Genomic DNA, 27,572 nt, shown 5'->3' on the forward strand with positions numbered 1-27,572 from the left:
TACACACACAGGCTATATTTAGCCGTGGTGGTGTGCTAGTGTAGGGAAGACACCAACAGAGGTTCTGCTACCTAGTAAACAGGGAGGTGTCAGGGCTGGAGAATTCAATAGTCATAATAAGCATTTATATGGTGCAATGACAACTCTGATGCAGGGCATAATTTTCTGGGGATTGCTATTAATTGTGCTTCTGCCTGTGAGCGGCCCCCTGGTGAGGGGCTTGGAACACCATGCAGAGTTAAGCTATATTCAACATCAATTAAAACGGCGTAAAATAGAAGCTGAGTAAACGATGCAAAGGTCAGAGTGACTGAACAGGCCCAGAGGGCCCCGGGAAAGAAGGGTTAGGGCCCGGCCCGGGGGGCCACGTGCCAGTTGCTCTGACTTCTCCACGACCCCCGGCTTAGCAGGTAGTTCCTCGTCACAGGAGTCTAAGCACCCATTCACTGGGGCCGGCAAGAACAGGCGAGTGTTGCCGGGGCGCCCAGTGCTGTCCAGTAGAACTTTCCGCCATCCTTGCTGGGAAAGGTCCTGGTCCGCCCTGGCCAGTTCGGAAGCTGCTGCCGCATACAGACACTGCGCACTCAAGACTTAGTAGTTAGGTCAACTAAGGAAGAGAACTTTTAGTAGAATTTCATTAACTTTTATTTCAGTAACTGGCCCCGTGTCGCTAGCGGCCACTGTTTCAGACCACAGGGGACTGCCCCCAGCAAACACTGGGAGAACGTTCAGCTCACCCCCGTCTCCTGCCTCAGCAGCTCTGCACCTTCCCGGACACCTGAGTGCCCTTCCTCAGTCCCCGCTCTGTGACCCACATGCAGGTGAGCTGCTGTGTGTTCTCATGAAGGTTACACAGACTGCCAAGACACAAGAAAGGGGATCGGCCTTCTCGCACCGCACCCCCACCCCCACCCCCCATTCCTCCCGCTCGCTCCGGCCAGGCTTCCCACTCTTCCAACAGAAAGGAAGGCAAGGGCATTGGATCTCGGGCTGGCGAGCTGCAGAGTCCTCCCTGTTGCTGCCGGCCACTGACTCCGTGGCTGAGTCTGGGCCCACACACCATTCCTCAGTCACCCGGAGCGCTCACCCACAGGCACTCGATGGTCCCTTTGGCACCAGATCTGAGGCTACTTTCCCATTTGTTTCTGAGCACTTGTGGAGTGTGGGCCTTCATGGGGACAGCTCAGCAGGATGACAAAGAACAGTGCCAGAGGTGGGGGGGACCCCATGCTTAGTCCTGGCTCCTCCATTTCCAAACTCAGTGACCCTGACAAACTCTTTGTGCCTCCCCAAGGCTGGTCAACGCTTCCAGACTGGAGTGCAGGGCCAACTCCTGGTTACTGTGTTGACGTCAACTTCCAAGAACTCACCAACAGCCCCTGACTGCTGTGGGTCATCCTTGGGAGAGGGCACCTGGCCTCCTTCTTCCAGAACATAGGCAGAACAGCCTGGGCGTTACCTGAGGAGGAGTGCGGCTCTGTGCTATTTGCCAGCCCCCTCCACCCAGCAGTCACTAGTCACTGCTCCAGGGATTGTCCCCAGCCGCCCAGAGCCCCTGCCGAGCTGCCAACACTGCATGGCTCACAAAGGGCCCTGTAGCATCTCTAATTGAGGAGCTGGTGTGCCGACGCCCTCAGTGGAGGTATTTTTAGCTGTGATGATACAGCCTCGTCTTTTTGCAGGATGTTTTGTTATTTTTCAAAATGAAATAAATAATTTAGAATTGAAGACTGGTCCCTACACCCCAGTGCTAGGACCCTGGAAGTTTCAGAGCACCCCTTCACCAGACCTGGGTAATGGGTCCTCTGCAGGCGCTGAGGCGAAGGTGCAGAGTTTACTGGAATCCTAGGACTGGGAGACTGTGTGCAGAAGTAGAAGGGCTACAGATGGAGGTGAGGAGGTGTGGGCTGGCCCTGCAGACTGCTGGGGTGACATTTGGCCTGATGGAGCAAGTCTGTGGACTGGACTCGACCAGAGAGCAGGCCCTGGCGCTCTTGGTTCCCAAGATCCCACTTTTTCTTCCCTTCAGTCAATTCTGGGACTTGTCACCATTTCCTTGACTTTTATGTTATGTGCCGCATAATGGGGGACACCCAGGGATGTGGGTGTCTGGGCTGACAGGCAGTAGCTCTTAACCCTGCTGTTCATCAGAGCCCCTGGAGTGGCGGGGTCCAGCTGAGAAGGGGAGGGAGGTGGCTTAGGAAAGTGAGCCCAGGTCTCCATCGGGGTGCTGGCTTTGCTGGGCACCAGCCTCTAGTTCTAAGTGCCCAAGTTTGGGGTCTATGAGGCGACACAGGAATAATTGTTAATTCTGTTAACACGATTTGTGATAATAGCCTCGCAGTTACGTAAGGAATGGCGGGACTTTTTGTGGGATGCAGCTCAGGGATGTCAGATGAGGTGACATCATGTCTGGGGGTGCTGGAGAACTCCTCAGCCGGGGTCATCATGCTGGCTGGTGCTGATTCTGGGTGATGGGTATGTGGGAGCTCATTCTTCTTCTGCTTCCAGTGTTTGCACAGTTTTATATTAAACTTGTTGATTTTTACACACATTCCTGAAATGATTCTAATGCACAGCCAAGACTGAGAACCCCGGGTTAAGGGGATACATTTGGCCCTGCTGACCCAAGACCAGGCTTTCAGGAAGCAGTCCCCTCGGTCAGGTGGGGCATGGAATTCAGCAGTAGTCAACTAGACAGCTCCTTCTCCGGAGCTTCTCCTTTACAGCCTGGAAAGCCTTTGTGTCCCGTACTCCCCTGCCTTGCCCTCTGCCTCTATTTGCAGGCAACATCCTGCCACACATCCACCAGGGAAATAGACCCTGAGTGCCCACCACCACCTCGGGGCTCAGCGTTCTGCTCTGGCGGCACAGCAGGTGAGCGCTTGCTGCAGTCAAACTGTATGGTGCACTGGAGCTGAGGCTGGAAGCTTCTGCCTGCCATAACCTTGCTTAGGACCCTGGTTCCGCCTCTCTTCTTCAGGGGCTTTCTGATTTTGGCCTAGTGATTACACCATAGGGCTGCTAACCGTGTGGTCATCTGTTTGAAAGCACCAGCCACTCTATAGGACAAAGGCGGGTGTTCTACTCCTGTCAAGAGAGATAGTCTCTGAACCCCACAGGTACAGTTCTACCTTGTCCTATAGGGTCACTGTGAGTCAGCATCCACTCCATGGCAGGCAGGTGTTGTTTCAAAAGAACTGAACATGGAGCGAGTTTTTGCGGTGCTGATGAAGCAGAGGGGAGGGTGACTACAGATGGCTCAGGTCACTGGGCCAGTCTGGCGCTCTGCTGCCCCCAGAACTGGCAAGAATGCCATACCCCTTCCTGCTCCAGTGGGGAGCCCTGTGGTCTCCCTCCCAGGGTCTGAGTCAGTCATGGGGCTCTCCGACACACGGCCCACATCAGAATGCCAGCCGGAGACTTCCTGCCCTTTGGCTTTCCTCAGAACCATCATCCCTGACCAGCCTAGCTGTCTGCCCAGTGCTCTAGGGTTCCTATCTCATCCCCTGTCTTCTTGTGCCCACAGGCCTCCTGGCAGTTCCACAGCCCCTTGTCCTGGCTATAAGCAAGCACGTGTGGGTCCATGTGCCACTCAGCAGGGGCCCCGTTCGTTTGGGCTTGCAAGCCTGAGCATGCTCAAGGGACTAGTGAGGGAAGGTCTCTGGCTGGTGGTCAGTCTCTCTCTGCCTCAGTTGTTCCACTTACTACTACCCAGAGGCCTTGGAGCCCTCTGCCCTCCCACTTCCCCAGCCCGGGGTTGTTGAGGGCTGTCCACCACGGCCTCCAGTCAGTGAAACTCAGCCGGCCATCTCAGATGCTACCACAGATTCCTCCATTCCAGGGGCTGAGCACCCTGTGCTGCCCTGCCCTCCTCAGCCAGCTGGGCCCCTGTACCACATGATGATGGTGCGGCACCCCACACACACACACACACACTCCATCCCTCCATTCTCATTCCCCCTCCCCACACAGCACACAGAGCAGGGGAGGGCAGGGGAGATTGCCCTCTCGGGGCAGGCTGTAATGTCGTTTAGAAGCCTCAGTGAAGGAGAGCGGTCCAGGGCTGCCTCTGTAGCTGGTTTCCAAAAATGAAGTTTTGAAAAATCTGAGTTCAGGCAATGCCACCACCCCACCCCATGGGCCAGGCTAGTCCACACTGCTGGCCCCGACAGCGGCCTCCGTGCCCTCCATCTCTGGTCGAGTCCATGCTGGTGCTCCGCCGCTTGGCTAACTGTGCTTGCCGGGACAGGTTCAAGCCAGCAGTAGCTGCACCTCCTCCCTGGCGCCTTCTGTCAGAGCCAACCTTGATGCGCAGGAGTGCACATAGCCCCTGGTGACATCTGCCACTCCCTTCCCATCCCCTGCCAGGCTTGCCTCACGGGGGCAAGAGGCGAGACTCTGGCATCATCTTCACTGAAGTGACGTGGCAAAAAGACTCCCCTGGACCACAGAGGTCAGGCAGGGCACAGCAAGGCCCAACTTCAGGCGGGGAACAATTTGCAGCTGTGTGGCACTGGGTCCGTGTGTGAGTGATCTCGGGGCTGGGCCACCACTGTGCCCTTGGTCAATCTTGTGGTTCACTGGGCTTCACCATGTTGCACTGTGAAGATGAACTGCCTTTTTACTAACTAAAGGCTGCTAGAAAGCCCGCGCCACCAAAGTCTCCTGGCACTGTGGTTCCAACGGCGAGGGCCCACTTCATGTGACTGGGGAGCTTTTTGATCCTGCTCGCTGTATTCCCAGATTTTCCATAGCATCCACTGCACAGGTGACACAGGAGGGTGAGCGTGACATTTCCTTGGGCTGAGGAACCTGCTGGTTGCTGTGCTGACTTCAGGGTGATGTCCTGCACCAAGCCTGCCGTGTCTCTGAGGTCTGTCTCTGTGAGGTAGCCAGGGAACGGGCAGCCAGCTGGATCATCAGCTCATCCTTTCCCCCCTTTTACCACAGACTTCCACCTTCCCAACCTGCTCTCAGCTTCTGACTTGGGGTCAAGGTGCTGCAAGGTGGCACTCTGTGACTGATGACAAGTGTGAGGGTCAAGGGCCCTCAGGTGCCCCTCTGCTCTTTCCATCATGTCAGCATCCTGCTGAGCAGAGGGGCTTGGGGCTGCAGCCAGCCGCTAGGATCAGGATGTCCCACCCAGCAGGCCCTACAGAGTCCACAGCTGTGTCCTGGTGACAGCAGGAGGAAAAGAGGGCCTCGGTGGCAGCATACAGACCACCACTCACCTGGCCTGCCTATGGGGCACACGTCAGCTGGCCCTGGTCTTGTAAGCCCTCCGACAGCCCAAGGGCCCAGCAGCCACTGGAATGCCATTGGAACCGGGCTGCCCATACTCAGCTCATTCCCTGCCTCCGCCTCCCCCATGCCAGCCCGGTCCCCACATGCCTTCAGGCAATTTCCCCATTCGAGAAAGCTGTCTTCGGTCCTAAGCTGCTTAAAAAGCACAGAATCTAAGTCCCCCAAACCTAACCTTTTTATAAGGGACTGTTCAGAAAACAAGGAGTCCTGGTGGCACCATGGTTAAAGCACTCTGGTGCTAACTGGAAGGCTGGCAGTTTGAACCCACCAGCTGCTCCAAGGGAGAACAGTATAGCAGTCTGCTTCTGTAAAGATGTAGGCCTGGAACACTGGGAGTCGTGCTCGTCCTGCCTGGTCCCTGGGAGTCAGACTCAACTTGATGGCAGTGGCTGGTTTTACCCCCAGACCAAACCCTGACTCATTGCAACCCTTATCAGGATTGGGATATATTATCTTCTCGAGAAACAGCTCGGAATATTGACTTCTAATCTGTAAGCAAATGCCCTGATTGGCTCCAAGGACCAATACCATGCCTACTAAAGATAGAGGCTGCCTGAAGAGGTCCCTGGTTGTCTGCCTTAGTGAGCCCTGGTGACCTGGTGGGTGTGGCAGCCTGCTATGGAAGAGGTGGGGCGGGATGGGGCCTGCTGTGTCCCATGGGTCTAGGGAAGGAAGAAAGGCGCCTTCCCTGCGTGAGCGCCCCAGAAGGAACCATTTGAGAGATGACCTCCATGATCATGTGCCCACTTGCTCTTCCTGTTACACATGGTGCAGGGCCGCCTGGGTCACCCCTGTAGTCAGGAGGCTATAGCTCTAGGCTAGTGTCATCTCCCCATCCTGCCTAGTCCTTGATCCTCCACTCCTGCACCCCTGCCTTTCGCCTGGCTAGAGAGGGGCCTAGTGGAGGCTGTCCCAGCCACTAGGGCTGCCCAGGAAGTGTGTCCCGTCCCAGCCAGGGGCTCACAGGTCCACGTGGTGCACTCACTGAAGCTTTGGCTGCCTGGACACAGCTCTGTCCTTTGCTGGGCAAAGACCCCAGCGGATCCATCATAGCATGCAACTCGTGCCAGCGCAAGGCCCTGGCGGGCTGGACAGAGAAGGATGAACCCAGTGGGGTCAGCAGGGCCACAGCCACAGCCACCATTTGCTTCAGCTGCTGCTCTCCACGTGCCCAGGGCCCTGGTGGTCAGGTCCCAGGCCCATGGAGGCACTGTGGCGTGGTGTCGCGTTAGCGTTGCCCCTCCGCTCTGGCACTTGAGAACTGCTGTCTTGCCGGCACTGCACTCCAGCTGGGACAAAGAGTCCCCAGGGAGACCCCTGTGTCCCCTGCCAAGCTCCCCAGGGCCAACCGAGCACACCTCCCTCGCATCACACGGCGGGGCTGCTCTGACGGGAAAGCCCTGGCTGCCAGCAGGAGAGGCTTCTGAGGAGAAATTGATGTCGGAAGGGAGAGTGCCGCTGGGTCATCTCTTTAAGTGGAAAGGAAAGGTCATGAGGGCCATAGGGGGCCTGGCTTGGATTAGTGTTGACTCTGACTTGGTGTGGTTCTGGGCCTTGGGCCCGCCACCACCAGCCCCATCAGCTGCTGGCTGCCCGGCCGGGAGGAGCGCCTGCTCTGTGTACACAGATGGCTCTGCGAGTCGGCAAGAGTCCGGTTTGTGTCCTGGCCCAGGCAGGGCAGTCCACGACCCAGTAATTTAATTAGATGTGCCTCTCTCCCTGGCCCACATGTTTGCAGAGGTTTGAGGGGCATGAGCCTGGCCGAGCACATTGCCCTGCTGCTCTGGCACTGCCCCAGCACCAGGCCGCAGTGCCATAAAGGGGCCTGCCATCCCGAGCCCGGCCCCGGGCATCTGTCTGCACTGCAGGCTCTCTGGCGGAGCTGCTTGCTGGCACATCTGCTCAGGCAGCTTCTGGAAGGAGCCCACCTCTGCCTCAGGGCCACCCTGCCCTCCACTTGGGGTCAGCAGTAACTTCTGCCGCCCCATGAGTGTCTTCTGGGGTGCAGTCTATAAGAAGGGAAGGGAATACTGGCGTTCCGCTAGCTTCTGCCTTGGTCCTTCCCTCTGAATCAGCCCCCTGCCCTGGACCTCACCTGTGAATCAGCATAATTTCAGCACTTGAGAGTGATTGTCCACCCCCCAGCTCCCAGTGAACTTAGTACCATGTTCTACTCTCAGCCTGGCAGTTGATGTCCTTCGCCCAGGGCCACTCTCCCCCAAGGCACCACTACCTCCCAACCAGCCAGTTCCTCTTGCCCAACCAGGAGGGCTCAGGGCTGACCCGTTCTCCTTTCCCTTCCTCTGTCCAGAGTGGCTGTCCTTCCATCTTCCTGCTCGCCACCCCCCATGTCTGGGAGCAGCAGCGCCACACCTGCTAGGGAAGAGTGGTCTCTTGTGTAGGGAAGCCCCCACGAGATGTACGGACACGGTGGCTCCAGCTCGGCCACAGCCGGGAGGATGCAGCAGCCTGCTGGGCTCTCTGCCCTCCAGGAGCACACCCTCACACTGCCTGGTCTCCCCTGGGGGTGAGGGGCGAGTGGACGGCAGCCCTTCTGAGAGGAAATCTCTCTGGCAGCATTCCTCTGAGCAGCAGCAGCAGCAGCAGCACACAGGCTGTCGCTGTGGAGGAGAGAGTGTTCAAGTGGAAGGGACCAGTCTCCAGGGAAGCTTCCAGCCAGCCAGCTCATCGCCCTAGGAGATGGAAACTCATCTGCGGAAGCCCCCGCCCTCCTCATTTCTCTGCACTCACCCGCCTTCCTCTTCCCCGCAACTCCGCCCAATCCAAGATGGCAAATTTCTGCTAAACTAACTTGGTTAAAAGAGATCCTGGGCCACAAAGGGGTGTCCTTTAGGGTGTTTATTGGAACTGCACCTGAAACCATCATGAAGGAGACTGGGTCTGTGCAAACGTGTCGGGGGATAGCCAGGGCCTGGCCCCTCTCCTACGCATGGTTTACTGAGTGGGGAAGGAGCTGACGGTCCTGTGAGGGTCCTCTCTCATGACAGCAGGGCAGCCAACCAAGACCTAGACGTCTCTACTCCACGTTCCCCACCGGGGTAGGTAGGGTTTACCTGACTCACGCCTCCTCACTCGGGCAGGAGAAGGCGAGGCAGTGGAAACAGCAAGGCCTCCCTGTAGAGATGAGCGGCTGGGCTGCCGCTGGGCCTCACCTGCCCCGGAAAGCAGCCCTGGGAGCTGAAGAGAGAACCAACACAGCCCGTTTCCCCACTGCAGCTGGCTGGCTGGAACCAATGCATGGGCTCTCGCCGGCTTGAGAGGCATTCTGCTCTGCTTTCCTCCCTGGAAGTAAACTTAAGGGCTGCACCCACTAGCAGACTCCAAGGGGCACACATCCTGCCGCCATATCCGAATGTGGCAGCTCCAATCCAGAGCCCTGCTGCCTGATCCTTCACAGGACACGGCTCACAGAAAAGAGAGAGACTCAACTCCATTTCAGAATCAACAGAGCAGTGCTCTCCACTGTCTCCACATCCCTGAAGTTAGAAGCCCTCATTCATTCCATTCTGGGATCAATGGTGGTAAAGTCAGCCAACCCTGGTGGCACTCAGCTAAGAAGGTGCCCTCTGCTGCCATGAGACCCCCCCCCCCCAGTCAGAGCAGATGTGGATGTTCCCATTAGAGGGGGAGGAGAGGTCAAGAGAGGAGACGGCCTTCCAGCAGGCACAACAGATGAGAACCCCAAAGCAAACCAAAACCCACTGCTGCCAAGTTGAGTCACCAAGGCCCACAGGGAACCTGAGTGGGGATCCCAAGGCTGTACATCTTCGCAGGAGCAGATTGCCTCATCACGCTCCCTCGGAACAGCTACTGGGGTTCGAACTGCTGACCGTGTGGCTTGAACTACTAACCTAGTGTGGATGGCCAGAGAACCGTGTTTCTGACCCACATGCACACACCAGGCCACTGCTGTCTCCCCTCCTCTCCAGTGCCCTCGCTGACCTATTTCACACAGACCTCGTCCCCCCCAGGCCCCTGTCTCCGTTCCTAATAGGAAAACCATCTGGCAAGGAAAACAGACAGCCCCCCCCCCCGGTGCCTTTAGCAGTCTATTCCTTGGGCGCTTCTCTTCCTCCCTCCCCACTTCCTCCAGATTCCCCTCTACACAGCCTTAAGAAGATGAATTAGAAGAATATGCTGTCATGTCAGGAGGAAACCATTGTCAATTCACGCAGGCAGACACTAATAGGATCAAGTATTAGTGGACTTCCTTTAAGTCCAGAAATTAAGTCTTCTCCAAATTGTAATAGATTATGACTTGTGACCACTGCGGCTGGCTGGCTAACTGTTGGTGTCCAGGCCTGGGCTCCATTTCCTGGTCTGGGCTAGGCCTACAGAAGGCTCCTCCCTGTTGGGCCTGCCTCCGGGGCACACCACCTGCAGCCTGCTCAGTTCACCTACAGGGGGAACCCAAGTGAGAGAAGCGGCCCGAACGGTCTTAAATGAACCTGGGTGAGTGGGCAGGTAATACAGGGAGGAAGCCAGGCCTAGAAGACTCAAAAGGAGTAGCCGGAGGCCAGGAAACCAAACGTTGCCCAAGGAACAGTGTGTGAAAGCTCCTCCCGGCCTTCCTTGCTGACTCACGGAACAGGTAGAGTGACTTATCCAGTGACTAAATTGGCACCAGCTCCGAGGCTCGACTTGGAGACCTTAAAGGAACCATCCAGAGCCACAGAGGAGAGAGAAGCCAGCATGAGAACTGTTGAAGGACGGACGAGCCACCTCCTTCTGGAATAGGAGGCTCTTGCGGGGTGCCCTTGGCCTTGTCATGCCCGAGGCCTGTGTCCACGTGGGGACCAGGGGAGAAGAGCTGGCATGAGGCTTAACTGGAGAGTAGCTGTTATTAGTGGGGGTGGGGTCTAAGAGGGTGGGCTCCAGGACTGCTCTAGGTCTGCTCCATTGGCCTACCATTCGTGCTAGCTACAGTACCCAGGAGTGGACCTGGCAGGCTGAGAGCCCCCACACCTGGCATGCACATAGCCCCACAGCTCAGTGCTTCCTGGCCGTCAGGTCACACGTCTTCATGAGATAAACTAGGGAAGACAAGGCCACCTTCTCCTTTGACAGTCCAGCTGTTCCAGGGAAGCACACACACACTCCACACTCTCTCCCGCCCGCCACCCCGAGACCTCTCTGACTCACAACCAGGGTCCACGTGCACAGAGCTCAGAGTCGTCATCATTGTGATGGGAAAACCTGGTTTATATAACACCCTCTCTCTGCAACAATGCTCATCCAGGGTAAACAGGGGGTGCCTCCCCCAAGAGTGTGCCTCAAAGCATGAAACGGAAGGTCCAGAGCAGACCCTGGCATGAAGCGAGCCTGGCAGTGGCAGGATTAGATTACAGCCCCGAGGGCCAGCGTGTGTTCCCCAGCATGGACCAACTCCAGGATTGGGAGAGCCTGGGCGGCCTTGGGTAGGTGCTTTGGCCTGAGTACTGACGGCAGAGCTGGCACGTACAGAACACCAAGCCAGTGATCATCCTAAAATCTAATTCCAGCCTCTCATTAGGAAATCAGATGCCTTCTTTTCTAGGTTCCTCTCGGGGAGTTTATCCTCCCTGCTTTTCTTCTCTGCTCTACCATCCATGCAAACCCCCCAGCCATGGGCTAGCAGCCTTCTTGCTTGCTAAGATAGAGAAAGCTCCCAGCTTGCCTCCTCAACTGCATTGCAGACCCTTAGCTTGTATCTGCCATAGAACCCCATTCTCTCGCATTTGCTTACTCTAGGGGGTTTTAATTCCACTGCAAAGAAGCGCTCAGCCACCTCTGAGCTAACTGCTTCCTCCAGGTCCTGCCCTGCCCATACCTTCTCCTGCTAATCCTTCTGAGTTGGGGAGGATCACCCCACTGACCTTCTAAAGCATACCATTCATTGGTAAAGGACCACTGCTTCCCAGAGGAACTGTGTCTTGTCCCAGCCCTCTGCCCTGCCCAGCACAGCACATTCTTCTTCCGGCTTACCCCAGGGCAAGGCGGCTGTTGCTGGACACACACAGTCCCTTGGGCCATCTACAGAACTGCTCTAGTGATGGGCACACACAGCAGAGCCTTCCTGGGAAGGAACGTACAGCACTTGGACTTGTGCCTGGAGCAGTTCCTTCGGCACCTTCTCTTTGACACCGACAATGGCATTCAACAAGAGAGGCGTTAATGGAGGACACACTCTGTGTCCGTAGTCATGAGAATGCCCCTGAGATAGCGCCTGACCTTCTGACTGCCAGGGACGGTTCTGAGCATGAAAAAAATCTACACTTTGGTTTTCCTGCACTCACTAATCTCTGAAGTGGTGAGGTAGATAGCAATATTGTTTCCAGTTTACAGATGAAGAAGCTGAGGCACCAAGAGGTCAAGAGTGTGCCCAGAGTGAGCATAGGGAGCAAGCAGCAAAGCTGGAGCCCATCCAGGAGCTGGGCTCCTACATTTACGTGTGGTGCCCAGGCTACACACCCTGCAGGCACGTAGGTCCTATTTTCTGCTTTCGGTAGCCTTTAGCCCAGCTCCCAGAAGCAAAGCTGAAAACCATCCCAGGGCACTTTCCAAACCACTGTTCCCTCTTGCAAGGGAGAAGGGAGATTTCTGAAGGGCTGGGAGGCCAGGAAAGGCCCTCTGAGCCCAAAGCTACCTTTCAGTTTAGCCAAGGCAGGATTAGAAATGGCGTGAGTAGTGCCTACAGTAGCCAGTGGCACCAAGTGGCCCGTGCCGGCAAAGGGGATAGAGAGGTCTCCTTTCGCCCTCTCCCCGCCTCTTCTCATTTTAAGCCCCTGCTGTTTTGTTGGTGCCTAATTGTGGCCCCTGAGGTGGAACCTGAGGGAAGTCTGGCAACTAGTGGCCACGGGCTCTGTCCTGCTTCCCAACAACTACAGATGGTCTTACAGGGACTCGGCTGTATGGCCCCCACTCAGCATGCCCCACGTTGTTGGCCTCAATACATGCAAACGAGCCAAGATACAGCTCATGTCTCAAGACCTAAAAAACTCGCCTGTCTCTGCTTTCATGCCAGTAGGAAGCAGCTTGGCACCCAAGGGTCTGGTGGAGCATGGGATTTGCAGCCACAGCTCTGCAGTGACAGCTGGGGTACACTGCAGAAGGGAGCCCCACTAGTTGAGCCAAATAAGCAGAACACCCCTCTCTACACTATAGAGAACTTGCTCACCAAAGTCAGTCAATCATCTTCCGAGGCCAAGCAGGGGGAGGGCAGACCACCTTTGCCACCCAGCTGCCTGATCTCCTTCCCCATGTAGCTAGCACCCTCTTTCTGTCTGCCACCAGGCCTGGGGGTCAGGAAGCTGGTGTGTGTGATCTGAGAACCTGACCCCTGGGCAGGCACAGTGGCTGAGGCACCTTTAGGCTCATGCTCAGGCTGGCTCAGAAGGGGCTGGTTCTGAAGGGAACTGGAGGGGCATGAGGAGTGTCCCCTTACTAGCTGTCTATTGGCCAGGAAATAAATGTGTTCTTGATGGTCAGGCAGAGCCTGGGGCAGAACCTTCATGAGGCCTGGGAGGCTGAGACCTTGACCTCGGTCCTACCTCATCACGCACTAGCCTTGTGACCTTGGATGTGTCTTTCAGTTTCTCTGGGGCTCAGCTTCCTTGACCGCTACATGTGAAGGGATTAGACTACATGGTTTTTTCACAGCCTTAACAGAATTCCGAAAGGAAGAGTCTCGGACTGGGTGCAGTCAGCAGCCGTCTTTCTCTGTAACGTGTTGCTATAACTACCCCACTGACGAGCTACAGCCCATCTTCCCTGCTCAGGTAACAAGCCCTGCAGTGTGGCCAGGCCTCAGTTGGGTGCCCCCTCAGCAGAAGGGCTGCACGCAGGTGTTTATGGGATGCCTTCTTGCACAGTTTTCCCACATGCCGACCCTCCCCGTATTTCAGCAGAGGAGGGTCACTGCTTCCAAGGCTGGAGCCGCGCAGAGCCCCGTCCTAGGGGTGGGCCCTGTGCAAAAGAAACTCCCCTGTGGCTGAGGAGTCTTCCCGAGGCTCAGGGTCCTTTGAGATCGGTCTTTCAGGGGAGCAATTCTCCCTCAGTCCTACGACCACTGGCATAATAGGGAGATGCCAGCTTCCTCTGCCCAGCTCCACCTGCCCCCTCTTGTTAGGCCCCCTTCTTTCCAGCTCCCCTCAGACCTTGTTCAGCACAGCACCCAATCCTTCCAGCACTGCAGCCCTGGCCGCCCATCGCTGCCTATAAAGGAGGGAGGAATGCTAGGAAATTGGCTCCCCGCCTGCAGCTAGCCCCCACCTCGGCCCCCGAGAGCTTGCCCAGAAGGCTGCTCGGAAAAGGCCAGACCGTCTTGGGGCACTAGTAAAATGGGTAATTTCCTGGTGTTTTAACGAGTCCTAGCAAGTCCCACCCTCTCCTCTGATGCAGTTCTCTCTCTCCTCTGTGTCTCTCTGGAGAGCAGAAAGGGGCCCAGATATGGAGCCTGGAAATCTCAGGGGCAATTTCGACACATGCCCGTGCCTCCAAGCTGCCACAGCCACCCAGGCCCAGAAGCAGCTTGAACCCCTGGAGGATGAAGACTCCATCGGGCTGCCCTTAGCTGTTCCCTACCTGCTGCAAAGCGCTGCCTGTCTCTCCCCCACAGCAGAGCCTGGCCGGCTCACACCCACTCAGCCCCAGCCCCTGCATTGGTAGAAACCACACGCTAAGGCAGCCCAGGGCCTCGGCGCCTGCAGCCTCCTGGACGTCACGCCTCAGTCAGCATCAGGAGATAGACACCCACCACCAAGATGAGGCTGATGACGGCCTAGCACCCAGACAACAGAACCAACCCCACCCATGGGGTGGACGCTCCAGCCCAGCGACATTACTGCGGCCCTCATGGATCCAGGCCCCCAGGGTCCTTGGGCAGAGCCAGGCTGCCTGACCAGCAGCTTCTGCTGAGGTGGCATTTAACTTCTGGCCAGGTCCCAGGAGCTGAGGCTGACCCACTTCCCTTGCATTTCCAGGGCATAGGGAATGTGGCTGCTCCCCAACCCACCCACCCACCCACCCACTCACTCACTCACTCACTCACTCACTTCACAAAACGGGTCAGACCCTGAGCTCCTGGGGGAGGGCGCTTTTCTTTGCCCTAAGGACACGGTGTCGACAGCTGTAGGGTTTTCCAAGGGCTTTCCTCCCAAAGGAGCATGTCCTTCCCCCTCACACCTCACCTCTGCCCTCCCCTTCTTTTTTTCTCAGCCTGGAAACAAATGCCTTGGTTGCTTAGGAGAACCTATGGATGTAGGGTCTTATGCAATTTAACCCTTTGGGGACATTGGATTAAAAATTGAACAATATTTATTAAAATACAAAAATACACTTTTCTCACATTACAATCAGTGTTCTTGTTGGCATTCCCCCCTCCCATCCCCCCTTTCAAAACGGACCCCTTTATTTCCTTTTAAAGCTAAAATAATAAATGAAAGAAGTTACATCATAAAACGGACCAGAATAAGAGCACACGCGCTGCCTTCCCGCCCCCGCCCCTGGCTGCACCCCCTCCTGGGAGGAGGCCTGGGGGAGGGAAGCCTTCCCTGCAGCCCCTTCGGGACACACGTGTGCCACTTGGCACTGTGGGTTGTACACCCTCCTGGTTGAGAAAGGCGGCCTCTCTTTAAACACGCCTGAGCCCTTTCTGGTGGTCTCACGGGCAGTCCCCTCCCAGCCAGTCCCCATAACCAGTTGATACCAGCTGGAGTAACCCCTAATGAATCAGCATTTAGAATAGTCACCAAATGGAAAGCATGAGAAAAGCTTCCACTCCCCCAAGCTCCCCACCTCTCCGACCCCCGCAGCACCCTAAAACCAACAAACCCTTTTAAAAGAATCATCAGATGCCATCATTGTCTACAATCATTTGTCAGACGCCCAGAACAACAGGTGGACGTGACCCCGGGGGCTCATCCAGGGCCTCCAGAGTACATCTCCTCTGCTCCCCTGCCCTCTCAGGGGCTGCCACCTGGGGTGGGGAGTGGGGGGGGGGGACGGGAAACTCCACTTAGGCCTTGCCCAGAGGGGGTTAAGCCAGCTGCAGGATCTGGTGCAGTGGGAGCGGCTGCTGAGCCTGCACTGTCCTCCTCCCTGGAGCTCCATCAGGCGAGGCACATGCGTGCCCCAGTGCTCTAGCCGGCGACATGGGCACACACAGACCCGCTCACTCCCTGCACGGAGTCTTGGAAATCTAGGTGCTTTCCTACCTAACATGCTTACAGACTTATCTGCCCCTTGGTCTCTAAAGGGGGGGGGAAATAAATTATTGCCTGTCAATGTTTTGGCACAGTACAAATGCTTAATGGATTTGGAGGGGTTTTCCTCCCCTTTTTTTTGGGTAATTTTTTCCCCCGTTTTTTTTAAGATAAATTTGCAAAGACGGCTTTCGGCTTAAGAAAGATGTCTGTAGAAATGGGTATTTCCTGTATCCTAAGGAGCAGCTTCTAAAAAAGGACCGATTCCGTCTCTCTAGCCCGCCCCCTCGGCACCCCGCGCTCCACCTCTTTGGGGATGTTGCTTGTTGGTTTTTGTCTTAAGCAGTTTCCCCCTTCTGCCAGAAGTCCCTGCCGGCAGCAGGGAGAGCAAACTGACTGTGGCTTCTACCCCACAAGGTGGCCCCGGTCCCCTGCCCCCACCCCCTTTAAATAGAACTTACAAGTTAGAAAATAGGTTTTCTTTTGATTTTTTTGTCTTTAAATTTTAATATAATCTGTTTTCTTTTACCAGCCCATAGATTTAATATATAAGCATATACAAGAAAAAGTCTCTCCCCGCTCTGTACAAAAGTTGTTGTCTTTGTGTGTGTGACTGTGTGCATGTATGTGTGTGCATTCTATTGCATTTTGTAAGTTGGGGGCGGGGGGAGTCATATTTGAGTTTCCTGTACCTTGTCCTTGGTGTGGGTCTGAATGATGTAAGGTTCAGAGATGGTGGTGACCGTGGGGTGCAGAGAGTTCCCCAGGCTGTTTTCTGTCCAGTGGGCCCCATGTGCTGGTTTGTAGGTGTTGTAGTTAATGTGGTCATGAATTGTGGGCAGCACTACCGCCCCCTCACCTGATACACCGGCAGGAGCCGCTGATGATGCCGACGCTGCCGCCGGGATGTCTTCGTCCACCTGAATGATCTCAACTGTCCGGGCGGCTGTCACTGTACTCCGCTGCTGGTGCCGCTTCCGCAGTTTGTAGAAGACGATCAACATGGCGGCCGCGAGCAGAGTCACAGCCACGAAGCAGCCGATGATGATCTTGGTGGTCTTCATGACCTCATCCAGGCTGGTCTGCATCTTGTCATTGGTGTCTGCCGTGGGTACCGCCACCTGCTTGGGTACACGGGTGGTCTGAATGAGCACCGTGGTGGAGGTGGTGTACGCCGGCTGGTAGCCAGTGGACGTGGTAGGGACGGGCTTGTACTTGCGCGTCGTGTCCTCAGGCGAGATCTCGGTGGTCTCCACCGTGACCGTGGTAAAGAAGCTGTAGTTGGAGGTGTTGAGCTCGGCCGTGCTCACGTTGAGGTAGGCCGAGGCATTGGAGTTGCCTGCCACGTTGGTCACCATGCATGTGTATACCCCAGTGTCCGAGAGCAGCACGTGGGAAAAGTTCAGCGTGCCGTCGTTGAGGACAGAAATCCGCGGGTGGCGGGAGGCGTGGCTGAGCACTGTCCCATTGGGCAGCAGCCACTTCACAGAGGACATTGGGGGGGTCCGACACTTAAGCTCTGCCATCCGGCCCTCTGAGATATTGAGGTCCCGAGGGGCATCCATGATGAAGGGGGCAGAGCACTGGAAGGAGGCCTGGTCCACCTCCACCAGGTAGCGGCCTCGCATGTGCATAGGAGCGTGGCAGCGACCACAGCAGGTGGAGTTGGTGGGTATGTACTCCCGAAGCCACCAGGCTAGCCACAGGATGTCGCAATCGCAGTTCCACGGGTTGTGGTGCAGATGCAACTCCACCAGGTACCTCAGTGGGGTGAAGAGGTCGTGGGGCAGAGAGGAGAGGTTATTGTGGGCCAAGTTGAGTTCCACAAGCGAGGCCAGCCCGTCAAAGGCATTCCGCTCGATCAAGCTGACCTGCGAGTTCATGACCCAGAGCTTCTTGAGGGAGCTGAGGCCATGGAACGAGCCAGGCCTGATTTCAGGGAAGTGGTTCCCGGACATCTCCAGCTCCTCCAGCCCCACCAGCGGGGTGAGGTTGGGCATGTCTTTAATGTTGCACATGCCCAAGTTCAGGTACTTGAGGTTGAACAGCCCCTCAAAAGCCCCCTCGGAGATGTATTCCAGTTTCTTGAGCTCCCCCAGGTCCAGGCGCATGAGGGAGGGCACCCGGTTGAAGGCATAGGAGGGGATGCTCTCTATGGGGTTGTTCCGGAGCCAGAGCTCCCGCAGCTTGGACAGGTACTCGAAGGCCCCACTGGGGATGACGGTCAGCCAGTTGTCGAAAAGCTCCAGGGTGTTGAGGCTGGCCAGCCCATTGAAGGCCCCCACCTCAATCTGCCGTATGGAGTTCCTGCCCAGCTGCAGGACCTCCAGGTGGTGGAGGTGGCGGAAGGTGTCGGCCTGGATCATCTGGATGTTATTCTCCATGAGGTTGAGGTACCGGGTGTTGGAAGGGATCCCCTGGGGGACCTCAGAGAGGCCCCTACGAGTGCACACCACCTTGCTGAACTGGTTACTGCAGGAGCAGACGGAGGGGCAGTTCTGGGGCCCAGCGGAGGCAGCAGCAGGGATGGCTGCCCACAGAATCCACACTTGCGCCGCGAGGTAGACGACGGGGAGCAGGACGGCATTCCAGGTGTGGTGCACAGTTACCTGCCACAAGAGCTTCATGGTGTGGCACGTTCATAATTCACCATCGCCTGGGATTGTGGCCCGAGAAGGAGAACCAGCCCTACCCCGGCTTAAGCCAGCTAGGAGCGCCTCTTTCCATCTGGAGAAGGGTGGGGAGGGGGCGATTAGAGATGGAGCTGACCCACCAGCCCACTGCCACCACGCCAAACTAGCTCGGCCAATCCCCCCACCCCCCAACCTCCCCGGCCCCCAAAGCTAGGACTTTATCCCACATGCACCCTCCCCACCCTGTTCGCCGGCACCTACCTTGGAAGGAAGGGATTGGCTTGGTTTCCTCAAGCTTTCTCCACGGGGCCCGGCCACCTCCTTCCCATTCTCACTTCTTAGTTTTAATTAACAAAACGGGGGGAAGTGGTGGGGGCAGGGAGGGTGGAGGGGCGGGGTGGGGGAGACAAAATGGCTTCTAGTCAATCCCGAGCCAGATCGGGCGAAGCCGCGGAGTTGAGGCGCACCCGGGAGAGCCGAGGCCCGGCGGGCTATGCAGGTGCATGCCCCCCCCTCCGCCCGGGGCACAGCGCCACCAGCGCTTCCCTGCTTTGTCCTTGGACCCTGGCACCGGCTCGTGCCAGCCTAGGGGGCAGCCGCTTCATCGCCAAAGTGCGCCTCCGGCGCCCCCAGCCCGCGGCTCCGCGGACGGAGCGAGGCCCGAGCCAGCCGGCCGGCCGGCCGCCGCGCTGCGCTGCGCTCTCCTTTGTCGGCCGCTCGCCTGGCGCCGCGGATTGCAGTCGTCGGCGCGCGGGGCCGCGAGGGTTAAGAGGAGGCGTCCGGCTCCGCGCCCTCCCCAGACACACCCCCCCTTCGCGGCCTGGGCCTGCGCGCAAGGGTTAAAAAGGGAAACTGGCGGAGTTTCCAGCCCGCGTTCCGGGCTCGGGGAGCAGCAGTCCCGGCGGCCCCGAGCGGCAGGGCGCGCCGCACCAGGTCCGCGCCGGGAAACGCGCGGCGAAGCGCGCCGCACCGCAGGCCTTCAGGGAGTCCGGGGGCGGGCGCGGGGCCGGCGGCGGCCCCCGAGAACGCGCGGCCGCCCGCCGTCCCCCGCCACGGCCGGGCCCTCGGCGCGCTGCCCGCCCGGCCTCGGGGCGGAGGGAGCGAGCTCGCGGCGTCCGAGCGCGGCGCCTTCAGAGGGCGGGCTGCGCGCGGGCTGCGGCGTGAGCAGCGGGGGTCGCGGCGGCAGGGAGCGCTCCGGAGCCCGAGAACATGGTCCCCGGCGGCTAGCGGCAGCAGCGGGCCCCCGGCGCGCGGCGCCCACCGTCTCCTCCTCGCGCCGGGCTCGCGGTGGTGCAGGCGGCAGCCGCGCAGACCGCTCTCTCATCCTTTTGTCCTTCAGTCGGAACGTGAATGTACTGCTGACGCATACTGTTCGGGGAGAAGATTAGCGTGATGCAGTGCTCGCCCGTCTGCGCGCCCGCCGCGCCCGCCGCCGCCTGCCCTCGAGGGGTTAACGCGGGCCGGCCAGCGCGCCCGCCGAGCCCGCGCCTCCCTCCGCGGCCTCCGCGCGCCGCCCCCGCGGCCCTCCGCCCCTCGAGGCGCGCGGCGGGCCGGGCGCGCGGCGAGTGAGGGCCGCGCAAGTCGCAGGCGTTCGCAGCTATTTTGGTCCGGTCGGAGGGAGCCGCTGGGCGGCCGCTGATAGGCTGGTGCGGCCTGGGGGGCCCCCGCCCTCCGCCCCGCGCTGGCTGGGGCTCCGGCTCCGAGCGCACTGGGCTCGGGCCGGGGCCCCGGGGCGAGGAGGGCCGCGGCGGGGCGGCTGCAGTTGGCCGGCCGCCGGCAGGACCGCGTCACCCCACCCCACCCCACCCCGCAAGCCCGCCCGCTGCCGGCGCGCCTGGACGCGCAGCCCGGGCGGCCCACTCGGAGTTGGGAGCGGCATGCTGGGGACCCCGGGCAGAGGCGCAGCTTGCGGCACGGCTGCCCCCCACCACCCGCGGGTTTCCTCGCCCCTCCTTGGGGTTAACTAGGCTGTTGATACTAGTTTTCTTAAGGAGGCTTGCGGGGCTGGGAAGCAGTGGAAGGAACGACCAAGTGCGAGAAGCTGGGGAGGGGAGGGGCGGGGGAAGACGAGCTGGGACCGCGCGGCGGCCGGTCGCCAGCCAGGATGGAGGTGAACTCCCCGGAGTTGCGGTCTCACTCCTCGCAGGGCCGCCCCTTTCCACTGGCCCGCACCCAGAGACCTCGGAGGGTCTTCCGACAGGTGCCTGGCCATCTGGAGTAGCCAGCGCCTGCTGGGAAGGGCAAGGGTGTCGGAGCCCATGTTTCTAGTTGGAGAAGACCCCAGCATTTGACAGATCCCAGTGAAAGAGCAGTGGAACGATGCACCCAAAAAAGCTACTACTAGCGGGTGGGTTGGGGCGGGGCGGTCTGTAGCTAAACCCTGGGGATTTGGTCCAGAAACCCGAACCTTGTTAAATCTGTCATGGAATTCGTGACGTCCCGGATACGGTTCCATTGTAAGCAAGTCAGAATTCCTTCTTTACCAGGATCTTTTAAACTACACATTTGCATCATGTGATGATAGCTACTGGTCTGTTTCTCTGTGTGTCACTCACCCGTTATCGTATAAGGTATGTTGTCCGGAGTCACAGAGCTGGGCTTGGAACCCTGGCAGGGCGCAGTTGTCTAGGAACCAGGACATGGATGTGACTCCATAGTCTGTCCCAGTGGGATGAGAACTCGGGTTTCATTCAGCGCGTACAACTGTGTTTATCCACTCTGCACTGTCCACGTGCTGAGAATCCACTCGGAGCTGTCTGTACATCCTTGGTCCCCAAACTTAGCTGACCATTGGAATCACCTGAGGATTTAGTGAAACCACAGGTGCCTGGGCCTCTTCCCCTGGAGAATCTGATTCATTAGGTTGTCGGTTCACCAATGGTCAGCCAAGTTTGGGGGCCAAGTTTGGTGTAGATGAAAGGTATAACTTTATCTTTTTTTTTCTGAAAGGTTTAACTTTCATAGTGGTCTCTACTTTGCAGAAGAAACACTGACCCTCTGGAAAGCAAGTCACTCGTTCAAGGTCATACACAAAACTAGCGTTTCAATACAGGTCTTCAGACCCTGAACCCAATGTTTGATTCCTGTAGCAAAAGCTGCCCAGGTCTCTGCTCTGCAGAGTCAGTGGAGGGTCTGTGCAGTGAGGAGCTGGCAGGGAGAGAGAGAAGAGAAGTGAGGGATAGGAGTGATGGGCTGAGAAATGACAACTCGAGTCACTTGTTTCTGTCATCATTCCCTAGTACGAGCAAAAATGAGCTAGATGGCAGTCAGTCAAAGCCAGAGATGGGTTTGCATTCCATCCGGGCTCTGGGCAGCTCTCTGCAGCCTTCACTAAAGAAAGCAGTTGTAGGTGCTCGCCTTCAAGCAGGACATGGCCCACTTGTCTGCCCAGGACATGTGGGCCCAGCCTAACAGAAGAGCAGACGCTTGCTAGCAAGCAGCTCCTCCTTCTGCACACCTGGCCCTGAGCTGGTCAGGTGGTCTGGTGCCAGAGAAGACTGGCCAGGATCTGGCTGACACACTCGAGTGCCACTGGCAGCCCCTCCTTGGGTCAGAGAGGGCCCTGCCTGGGCTGGTTTCCTGCTGGTGCAGGCAAACTCAGGCCCCATCTGTTCAGCTCCAGTCTTAGCAAAGGAAAGGTTCTGCCCCTGGACAGTGAAGGTTATAGCAGGATGGGCTGACTTGGGGCAAGCCAGCACTTAATAAAGCATTGGTCTCTCTGTGAACAGGCTGATAGTGGTGGCATGGTGCAGGCCGTCGGTGGGGGTGAGGGGGGGCTCTGCTTTGCCCTCTGTGGGCCCACTGAGCAAGTAGAGCACCAGAGGAAACAGCCCGTGGCAGCACCGGCAAGTGGCACTGTAACCCGAGGACCATCTGGACATGGTCCCTAACTCCGCGCCAGCCCTGGTTTCAGACCACTTCTTTGTCTTGGTGTGGTGCCACTGAGGAATACAAAGGGAAGTGGACAAGATGGAAGAAACACAGGGTCGGCAGCGCCCAGAGTGCTGGAAAGGGCTCCGGAGACGGCAAGGCTAGTAGGTAGTCTGAAGCTTGGTGTCACGGGATGACCCTGGCGCCAGGATGGGGAAGCCCAAGCGCTGGTCCCTTCGAGCCACTGGGGAAAAAAGCACCAAATCCTAACATGGCTCTGAGCACCAGTTTCTTCATCTGCAAACGTAGGCAATGGACTGGAAAGCGCCTTCAGACCACAGTTCCCCCTCCTCAGATGCATTGCTCTGTGAAGGGAAGCTGGTCCTTGGGGCTTGGAAGTGAGCCATGGAGTTGAGGGAGTGCTTCCTTCAGGTTAAGCTAAGAGCAGTTCTCAACCTGGGGGTAAATGACCCTTTCACAGGGGTGGCCCAATTCATAGCAGTGGCAAAATTAGTTATGAAGTAGCAATGAAAATAATTTTATGGTGGGGGGGTCACCACAACATGAGGAGCTGTATTAAAGGGTGGCGGCATTGGGAAGGTTGAGAACCACTGAACTTAAGAGATCCTCCATGCCAAAGCAAATCAGACCCTGCCGTTTTCCTAGCTACTAAAAAGGCTCATAGATCACAGGACATTCACATTCCCCAGGACCTAGGAGATCATCAGGACTTAACCTCTTGTTTTACAGGTTCCCTTAATGAAGCCCAGAGAGCCAGGGTGACTTCTGAAGCCACATAATTAACGGAAGAGGCTGGCTTCCAAGCTCAGCTTCTAAGTCAAGGAGACAGACCAGGTGTGGCCAATTGGCATTTAAAGCCGAGGCTTGGAGCAGTTTCCAAGTGCCTGTCTTCTGAAGGTGTTCTGGTTCTACTTGCTGGGTGGGGATAAAGATGGGTCTGGTAGAGCCAGCCTATCATCCTAGGTAACTTTAAATCCATAATCGGAAGCAGAAATGTCACCATCCAAGGGCCAATTCTTAAAGGATCCAGACCTACTGGATCCCGCCAAGATACTGGGGCACCTGGGAAGGCGCAGACTGGCCCACTCCCCATCTCCTGAGTAGCCACTAGATGTCTGTGGTGCCCTCCAAGGCTTGCCCCAGGTGAGCTGTCTTTGGCAGCTTGTTTTCCATGGCTTTGGGTGACCCTTAAGCTGGGCCCATGGTGGCAGAGAGCATGCTCCTATACCCTGAAATCCCCATCTGCGGTCGTCTTGGATTGCCACAACCTACACAAGTGCCTCTTCCCGTTTTTGTTCTCTCTTATGCTTCTGTTTGAGATAAGAACAGAACGAAGAAAAGGGCAATTAAGAAGTTAGAAGGGAAAAGTCTAGTGTGGAGACTGTCCTCAGGGGGAAGGACTGAGGCCAGCTGATTGGGGAATTAGTAATGATCAAACTGTTAAGAAATGATGTTCATGGAAATAGTCACTCCTACCTAAGCTAGTGGATACACTGCATATGTGTGTGAGAGAGAGAGGGAGGGAGGAATTTCCATCTCAATGTCATCTACATGTACAAGTACCCCTTCTGAGTCACAGTCATGAAATGCCCCATCACTGTCACAAAAGCATTCCTTCCCTCGCCTGGGATCCCCTCTGAGGTTATGGCTGTGCAATTACTCACGCCACCCCCCTCCCATATCACAAAGGGAAAGACAATTCTGCTGCCTTAGAGTTGCCCATCTCCCTAGTGCCCCCTGAAGCTGCTGTGCCTACCCCCAAAGGCTCTTAAGAAAGTGGGAAGGGATGAAACAAAAAGACATCCTTCTCACAGGTCCCGCCCAGAACCATTTTGAAAGACCTTGGCTAAAAGAGGGTGGGGTGCTTGATGAGAAAGAAGAGCAAAGAACTGGGGGATGGAAGGGCCTGCCCTCTGCTCTGAGGTTGATTTCCTAGGCTCTGTTGGTGCACTCCGGACCGCCAGGCCTGTGTGAAGGGGGAGCCTCCAACCGTCCCTTCCCTCCGAGGCCTCTAACCAGTCCCAGGATGCTCTAACAGGAGCTTTGAAAGTGTTGACCTCTGCAGGGCACTGGCCAATTACAGGTCATGGATGGGGCTTGCCCGTCACTTACCTGGTCTGTGTATGGGAGTCAATGATCATGCTGACACGGACACAGCTGTCGCTAGGTGCTTGGGCCTGTAAGCACATGACCCTCCCCAACTCCTCACATTAAACTCTCCCAACCACTCTGCGAGGTGATCGCCATGAGATTCCCCTATTGGCAGACAGAAGGATCTCTCCTAAGATCACAAAACAAGTGAGGGATACTACTTGTTCCCTGAGTCTGCCATAACAAATTGCCACATAGTTGGTGGCTTCAGACAACAAACATTCTGTTACAATTCTGGGGTTCAAAATGCAAAATCTAGTAGGGCTATACTCTACCCCGGGGTAGGGTGAGTGAAATCCACTCCTTGCTTCTTCCAGCTTCTGGTGCCCATTAGCACTCCTTGCTTCGTGACTGCGTCACGCCAGTCCCTGCTCCTGTGGTCAGTTGCCGCCACTGCCCCCCCTCACCCCAGTATTTCTGTTATGATGATGAATTTAAAGCTGACCTGGATATTCCAGGATGATCTCATCTCAAGAGTCACACAGGTTACAAGGCTGGGGACATGTCTTTTGCTACTATCCAACCCACTATAGTGACAGGTTAGTTTCATCTGTCCAGAGTCGAATCTGGAAGCCGCTGTGATGTGCCCTCTTAGAGGAAGTGGAAGGGCATTGACAGACAGCAGATGACTGCTGCCCATGCTCCTGGGGGTCCAGTGGGAGCCATGATGCCCTTGGGTCTTCTGTCCGGGAAGTGAGAGGACCAGCAGTCGGTACAAAAGGATGCAGAGATGACAGAAGGAGCGGGCTGCAGGACAGAGAGGACACTGCCCCTTTCTCTTGACACTCTCAGTCCTGTCCCCATTCTTTCACGATGTCTAGATTTTATCCACAGTGAGGGAAGCATCAAGCATACTAGTCAGAAACATACCTCTTGGCCTTGCTACACAACTAAGTCACAGCAATGGTGAGCTGCTTGTTCACTGGAGATGGGGGTCCCCTCAGGATCAGAGGCAGCAGGCATAGATGTCAAACTGAAATGTATGATCGGGTTTTTCAAATCCCTCATCCATACGTGTGATCTTTAATCTAGGGCTCTGTACCTACCAGCACCCACACATCCCCTCACTCACGCTGTATGTAGAAATTCATATTTGGCTAAGGAAGCACAAACCTTTCCCCCCTCAGCCTGATTTTTACAAACTGATGCTACACAAGTGATACCTTCTGTGTGATTCCTTGAGCTCAGTGTTTTCCCAGAGTGGGCGATACCGCCCCTGGCTGGTGCGGGAACCACCAAGCGGACTGCAGAAGCAGATACCCACACTTTATCCTGGATTGTGGGCTGTAGTACAAAAGTTAATTGTCTGGAGGGCACAGAATTTTTTTTCCCAGAAAAGGGTAAATTTGGGAACCTATGCCTAGTCTATCAAACAATACAGCATAGTACTTATGAACCTATCTCTGGCGTCTGAAAATACGGCTCAAGTTCTAGTTCAGCCTAGCACATACTTCTGTAACTTACCAGGGAAGTCAAAAATGTATTACTACAAAATCATAGAAGCCTTTTTTAAACAAAAATATCACAATGTGAACTATTGTTTCTCAATGTGCCCCGGGCTCAACCCATTACAATTCTGAAGGCAGTATTCCCATCTCTCAAACCCTTCCCCAAAGAACACCATGCTCTCTAGTCTGCTTCACTTAAAGGGGCAGTACGGGCATCCTCAAGGGACGCAAATCGTATCCCTTGAATGTTTTCGGAGTTGGGGGCACCAAAAAGGCATCTAAAGGGGCAAGAGCGGGCCTGGAGGGAGGGTGGGTGCGGTCAGGTTCCCTAGGGAAATTCTTGTAGAACCGCCCTTGCTGCTCTTAAAGAATGGGCATGCGCATTGCTGTGATGGGGCAGCGGGCGCACGGACTTCCTCCAACAGATCTTGTCCTGCCCTTCTCTCGCCAATGCTGTTTTCCTTGTCCTTAAACTTCCCTGATAACGAACCCCCAGAATCCTATGCTCTTTAAGGAAATCTATCACCATGACCCCTGGGGGTCCTGAAAAGCAGTCTCCATGGCCTCTGAGCTGACTTCACTGCCTTGAGCTTAACTGGCCCAGCAAGTCCCCTCGCAGCCACTGTTTGGCAGGCCCTTTGCCCTTGAGGACACCTAGCAGCAAGTGGATCACTGAGCGAACCTGTCTGAAGCCACCCACTGGGCACAGAAACGTGTGAATGCTTTTTGTTTGGCGTAAACTGCGAGTATGAGCACCCCCATTGTACTTTTTGACGCACCCTCACACTTTCTTCTTTAAGCCTCAGGTGCTTTGTGTGTGACATGGGCTGCTAACACGCTTCTTGCTTTCCTGGTGATGGTGGCGGGATAGAAACAAGTGAGGGGCTTCACAGGCAGTCACAACAAGTAGTAGCTGGAGCTATTCGGTTCGGATTTGAAAATAACGCAGAAACAGTCTTCAGTCCAGAGTTAGTAAGAGGACCTGGGCTTTTGCTTATGTTTTTGACTCGTCTGCCCTTGGCACTGCTTCTACATTAGAACTGCTCATTCTGTGCTCAAAGGGTGCTGTATCTTTGAGATCGTCTTATGTGTTTGAGGTAGTCCCTGGATTTAGAGGTACAAAACCACTAGAGGTTCCGGGGACCCAGTCCCCAGCCTTCTGTTACATTCACATCTCACATAGCCACAGAACCTTGGTCAGAGTTCAGAAAAGAACCTATTTAGGGGATAGGTTTCTGCTCTTGTTCCCTAGAATCTATTTGTCAAAGCAGCCAGGGTGCTCTTTGGGCCACTTCCATCAGATTCTGTTGTTTGTTTAAAGTGCTTGCGTTTCTTCATGTCAGTGGAAACCAAATGGCTCCATCGCCTGTGGACCCGAATCCTCCTGCCCTACACCCCGGAGCTCCGGTGCTGTCCGTTTCTCTCCTTGCCAGCTCGCCCCCAGCTCTGCTGACCTTGGTTCTTCTCCTGCAATATCTGAGCCGCTTCTGCCCACGAGGGCTTTCATCACCCTCTCCTGTCTGGAATGTTCTCCTGTGAGCAGGTCCCCTCAGAGAGGTGCTCCATGACTAAAATCTTTGCCATCGAGCAGGTGCCGGCTCGGAACAGAGTAGCAGGAACTGTCCGGCGGGGCTGCCAAGGCCGAATCCTTGTGGAGCACAGTGCAGCCTCTCAGCACGACTGCTGACCATGCACCACCCGGGCTCCCCCCTTCTGCCAACCACCATGGCCTCATCTCACAGCGAACATTCTCCGTTCTCTCTCAGGCTTTTTCCAGGAGTTTGCTTGTGTGTGAGCGCAGAGGTTTGCCCTGTCTGGTTTCCAATATCTAGGTCATGAGGGGTGCACATCTGTTGTGTGGATTCATTATTTCAGAGGAAACAAGGCCGTTCTTGGATGGCCCATGTGATTCCGAGTGCAGATAGCCGATCGAATCAACC

At 56.4% G+C, this 27,572-nt stretch overlaps 2 protein-coding genes across 2 annotated transcripts in view; one reads left to right on the top strand and one right to left on the bottom strand.

Moving 5' to 3' along the window:
* The window catches only part of SND1 (staphylococcal nuclease and tudor domain containing 1), a 484,534-nt gene that overhangs the window by 413,385 nt on the left and 43,577 nt on the right, over positions 1–27,572 (top strand). The gene's annotated exons all lie outside the window — the stretch shown is intronic.
* On the bottom strand, positions 15,969–18,842 carry LRRC4 (leucine rich repeat containing 4). Its single transcript, XM_075557712.1, has 2 exons — positions 18,404–18,842; positions 15,969–18,236 (listed from the first exon to the last, which is right to left on the bottom strand). The coding sequence occupies exon 2, from the start codon at positions 18,134–18,136 to the stop codon at positions 16,181–16,183; it is 1,956 nt and encodes a 651-aa protein (XP_075413827.1). The 5' UTR covers positions 18,137–18,236; positions 18,404–18,842; the 3' UTR covers positions 15,969–16,180.

Source organism: Tenrec ecaudatus, chromosome 9 (genome assembly GCF_050624435.1).
Source record: "Tenrec ecaudatus isolate mTenEca1 chromosome 9, mTenEca1.hap1, whole genome shotgun sequence".
Taxonomy (NCBI): domain Eukaryota; kingdom Metazoa; phylum Chordata; class Mammalia; order Afrosoricida; family Tenrecidae; genus Tenrec; species Tenrec ecaudatus.